The sequence below is a fragment of the Colobus angolensis genome, unplaced genomic scaffold (assembly GCF_000951035.1).
Source record: "Colobus angolensis palliatus isolate OR3802 unplaced genomic scaffold, Cang.pa_1.0 Scaffold232, whole genome shotgun sequence".
NCBI classification, from domain to species: domain Eukaryota; kingdom Metazoa; phylum Chordata; class Mammalia; order Primates; family Cercopithecidae; genus Colobus; species Colobus angolensis.
The window spans coordinates 5,317,487-5,322,114 of record NW_012115511.1 but is presented as its reverse complement, the minus strand read 5'-3'; the positions used below and the strand labels follow the sequence as shown (position 1 = coordinate 5,322,114).

General features: G+C 34.6%; 1 protein-coding gene across 1 annotated transcript in view; it reads left to right on the top strand.

The window, feature by feature from the left end:
* LOC105513616 (probable C-mannosyltransferase DPY19L1) overlaps window positions 1–4,628 on the top strand; it is a gene marked incomplete at its 5' end in the record, with an annotated part of 111,339 nt that overhangs the window by 27,299 nt on the left and 79,412 nt on the right. Inside the window, 1 exon segment of the mRNA XM_011944528.1 lies at window positions 1,792–1,933. Coding sequence (XP_011799918.1) covers window positions 1,792–1,933 — 142 coding nt within the window.

The window sequence follows — 4,628 nt, the reverse complement described above, 5'->3', positions numbered from 1 at the left end:
TATGCTAGAATAATTAGAAAAGGAACAAATTGCAGATATTAATATGATCACATAGAAAATATATGTTTGGGTAGTTAGAGAGAGAGATTTGGAAGAATAAACATGTACTAAAATGTTCTTAGGTGAATAGGATTAGGAGAGGGCAGCAAGAGAAAAATCACGTTTTTTCCCTATAAACTTCTATATTTTTTTGTCTTGTTAGAGTAAGTTCAAAACATTAAAATGTATTTATTTGTTTTTTAAACGCTTAACTCTGTCTTAACCTTTCTAATGTCTAATCACTTGTGATGAAGCCTGGGCCTAGCCTGTATGCTTCTCTTTTGAAGAAGATGTGGTGCATCTTTCAGGAGAGAACCCTGGCTTCTACTTCCTGGCCTGTACTGCTTTCTAAGCTCCTCTATTTGATGCTCTTATTTCAGTGATCCATCACTTCAGCCACTTTCTGGCCAATGTCCTCAGTTTCTTTGCTTCTTTATATTTCATTTGTACTTTCTAGGCTGATAATTGGTAGGCAAAAATCACACAGTCTTATGATTAGTGACCCTATAGATGTGTGTTCTGCAGCCTCAATTGTTCCCTTAAGATATCCCAGCAGCACTTGTTTTCCCCAGTTACCGCTCTCCTGAAATGTGAGTGGTGTTTCAGACATTTATTTGTCTTTCCTCAAACTTTTAATGCTGCCGTTGTTTCTCTCTAGCAGCAAGTGGCTGTGTCTTCTGCTCTGTGGGGAACATGGAAACTCCACAAAGTACTTGCCACTAAATATGCAGTCTTCCTCCTCTTTTGCCAAGGCAAACAGGCCACCTGTGCTGGGTCGCAGCCCTACCTGTCTCCTTCTGGATACTCCCTACGTGGATTATCCCTGCTGGCCATTGCCTCTCTTCCTCTTTTCCTCATTCATACATCACAAGAGTAAACACAGGGCCTTTGATGCCTATACCATCTGGTTCTTTGTTTCCTCTCTGACTTCTCTGTGGTATACCTATACCTAGAGAAAAAGAAGGAAGAATATTTGGGTAGAATAATGAGAAAGCAGCATGAGCTAAAACGAGTAAGAAGACCTCAAGAGTAGAGATGCAGAACATGATGAAATAAACCTAAACCTTATGTCCCCTACCCAGACTTCGGGGACAGTAAGGAACATATTTCACTCTTAGCTGAGCAAATGAAGGTTAATTGTTAGAACTATCAGATTATACCATTTTAATTTTTTACCTAGAGTTACAATCCTGATTGTCATACTTTGATATTTGTGTTCTATTCCAATTTTTGAAAACAAATGAAACATAAAACTTTATCTATAAACTGGTATTCTGTATTCTGCGGAAAAGTAGCTTGGGGATGGGATTTGGGAAATATGAAATTAAATCTTTAATGTGCGGAAGTGCCTTGTGAATTTCTGGGAGCAAGTAGGCAGTGTGGGGTTTTCCATCCTCATGACCATGGATCGCTTTCCTTGCACATCATTCTCACCCTTTTTCCTAATGTGTGTCATCTGTCCCAAGGAAAGCAGTTTGAGAAATGTTGAAGGACATAAATAAATATGAGGTACTAAAGAAAATAAACAGAAAAATCAGGTTGCATGGTGTACAGTAATATGACTAGTAAGAATTTTTTATTCCCTTTCAGTTTGCGTGCTTTTCTGAGTCTATACATAATTTTGAAGTTAGCAAATGATTTTTTAAAAATGAAAAAAGATTATTTTGACTAATGAAACTTTGGAGGAAATAAACTATTTTGTAAATAAGCATAGGAGAGTTCTAGTATGACTAAAATCTTTAATAATACCAGAGGTTATGATCTTATGTGTTTTAAGGTTTTTCTTAGGACTGACCTGAATTTTTGTTATTTGAGTTATGTTTTCTTCTTTTCCAGTGGCAGCCGATTAGGAGGCCTGGTTACAGTGTTGTGCTTCTTTTTCAATCATGGAGAGGTAGGTAATCAAAAACTATTCTCAGAATTACTCCTGGCAATGCAGTTTTCTTCTTTAAATTTAATCTATAATGGCATTCTTTAAATGTTTGATCTTATTATTTTGGTTCAAAATTTAAACACTAGCATTCATTTAAGTTAACTTTTCATGACCATTATACTTTTTATGTGATATAAGGCTTAGTAATTTGATGAAATAGTGGGTCTATATCAACTGTATCAATTTTTTTTTTTTTTTTTTTTGAGACAGGGTTTCTTTTTGTTGCCCAGTCGGGAGTGCAGTGGTAGATCATAGCTCACTGCAGCCTCAAACTCCTGGGGTCAGGTGATCCTCCTGCCTCAGACTCAGCTTCCAGAGTAGCTGGGACTACAGGGGCTCATCACCACACTCTTAAAATTTTTTTTAAATTTTTTATAGAGATGCAATCTTTCTTTGTTGCCCAAGCTGGTCTCTAATTCCTGACCTCAAGCAGTCCTCCTGCCTTGGTCTCCCAAAGTGTTGGGATTACGGGTGTAAGCCACCACACCTACCCTCAAGTATCAATTGTTTGTATAATTTTAAAACTGTGAAAGCTGACGTTCTAGTTATAATAGAAGTAGGCGGTAATCGATATCACTTTCTTTTGTAGGGATAACTTTTTGTTGCAGGAGCTACACAGTATTTTCTTATTTTAATGTATTAACATTTGATACTCTTTTAAGTACTTTTTGCAAAATATTTGAGTGTTTAATATTGTAAAAAATACAGACTCTGGATCCAGGTTGCCTGGGTTCAAATCCTGACTGCTATTTACTGGCTCTGTGACCTGAGCAAGTCATTTAATCTCTCTTTGCCTTAGTTTCCTCTTTGTAAATGAGCATAATGATGTTACCCACCTCGTAGGATTATTGCAGAGACTAAGTAAATTCATATGTGTAAATGCCTAGAACAATGTTTGGCACATGGTAGCTACTATGTAATTCTTAGCTTGTATTATTACTGTTATTGACTAATTAGCTTAGTTTAAATTCTAATGTAAATTCAGAGTGTCACGTTTCTAGATTAATCATAGTTGTACATGAATTTCTAATACATCTCTGTGTAGATTTCTTTCATGATAAATTTTTGTATGAGGGAGAAAAGAATAAAGGTCAGCTTGCTTTGTGTGAAGTGACTTTGTCCTTCCATGCATTTTATACACTCAATGCCTGCTGTATTTGAATATGCACATGTTTTAACATGTGCTGTAAGAGTACTCATCTCCAAACATAATGCAGAGTCAATGCTAGACTTCTTTTAGTCCGAGTTACTAATGGATACTTAGCTAATATGTTCTTAATATTTAGAATCACAGAAATGTAAAGCTAGAGTATTTGACAACTGGTTGCAACATGACATCAGTTAATTGGTGTAGTATGTGTTTCAAAAAAAAAAAAAAAGTTTTGGCTTTTCCTGACTGTGGATCCTGCACATTGTGATAGTGTGGGCCATGAAGCGCCTTGAACCACAGATTCTGTGAGAATGACCTAAGAAAGGGGGAAATAACCTTTTAATAATGGAAGAAAGAAGCATTGTGTGTTAACAATGAGGTATCAGAGGAAAGAGGTTATTCAAAATTTTGAAACCTAGACCACCAGAAAGACCACTGTACGTAAAGCGCACAGGTCTGTTATGCTACCTTCAGTGTATACCATGGTTTTTAATTCTTGGTCTTATGTTTTCTTATAATTTTGAATCTCATGTGGCTTGAACAACATTCCTTAACAAAGTTTTCTTAAATTTTAACAATGGAATTCAGACTATTCAGTTGGCTTTTCAGGCTGATGAATTGTCTTTTTGATACTTTTCAGCTACTTGGTATAGCTGAAAAGCATGCTTAGACATCACTTTTTTAGGAAAAGGTAAACTGAATATCATTAGAATTAGAATTTCAGTTTTACTGAAATAAGTAGATAATTTTACTTACATGTAAAATTACTTGTGAAAATACAGGTAATGTCATTAAAATTGAGAGCATAAACTGTAGTTTTGGGTAAAATATTGGTGAAAACTCAACATATTTTGGTTTTAGGTAATGAGATTTTCAGACCCTATTTTTTTTTCTGATTTTTAAGCATATACTTTTTCTATGGACAGAAATATTTATTCTGGTAGTACCTATTTATGTATTTAGTGAGCTTTTATAGAGCATTGCTCTCTGGAAATGCTAGTGGGTTACTAATTGGTACCTTACTTTCTTAGGAGAGTTACTTTGATCACATGAGTGATTGGTTTATGTTGCAAAGAATAGTTCTGAATTGTTCTTGCATTTAAGTTCTATTTCCATTATTTAGTTTGCTCTGTACTAGATGCTAAGATAGCATAGGTATACTTTTTTAAAATTTTCTTTTTCCTCCTGTGGTTTTATAAGGGAAACATTTTGCCTGAACAAAGCAGTTATAAAATGTGTAGCATGAATAGCTTTTCGATTATTAAATAAATAATTTAAAACACATTTAAAACCTTCAAATCTGAAACTTGTAAAATGCAATAAAAGGGCTTATAATAATGATCAGTAATGTTGAGGTTATACATTTTATAATAAAAACTATGCAGATATTTTCATTGATCAAGCTTCTTTAGTAAATTTCATTCTGTTGCAACTGAGAATTTTTGCAAAGATAAAAGCTAGCAATTTTGTTTTGCCTTTAAAATGTTTTCTTTTACAGTATGCACA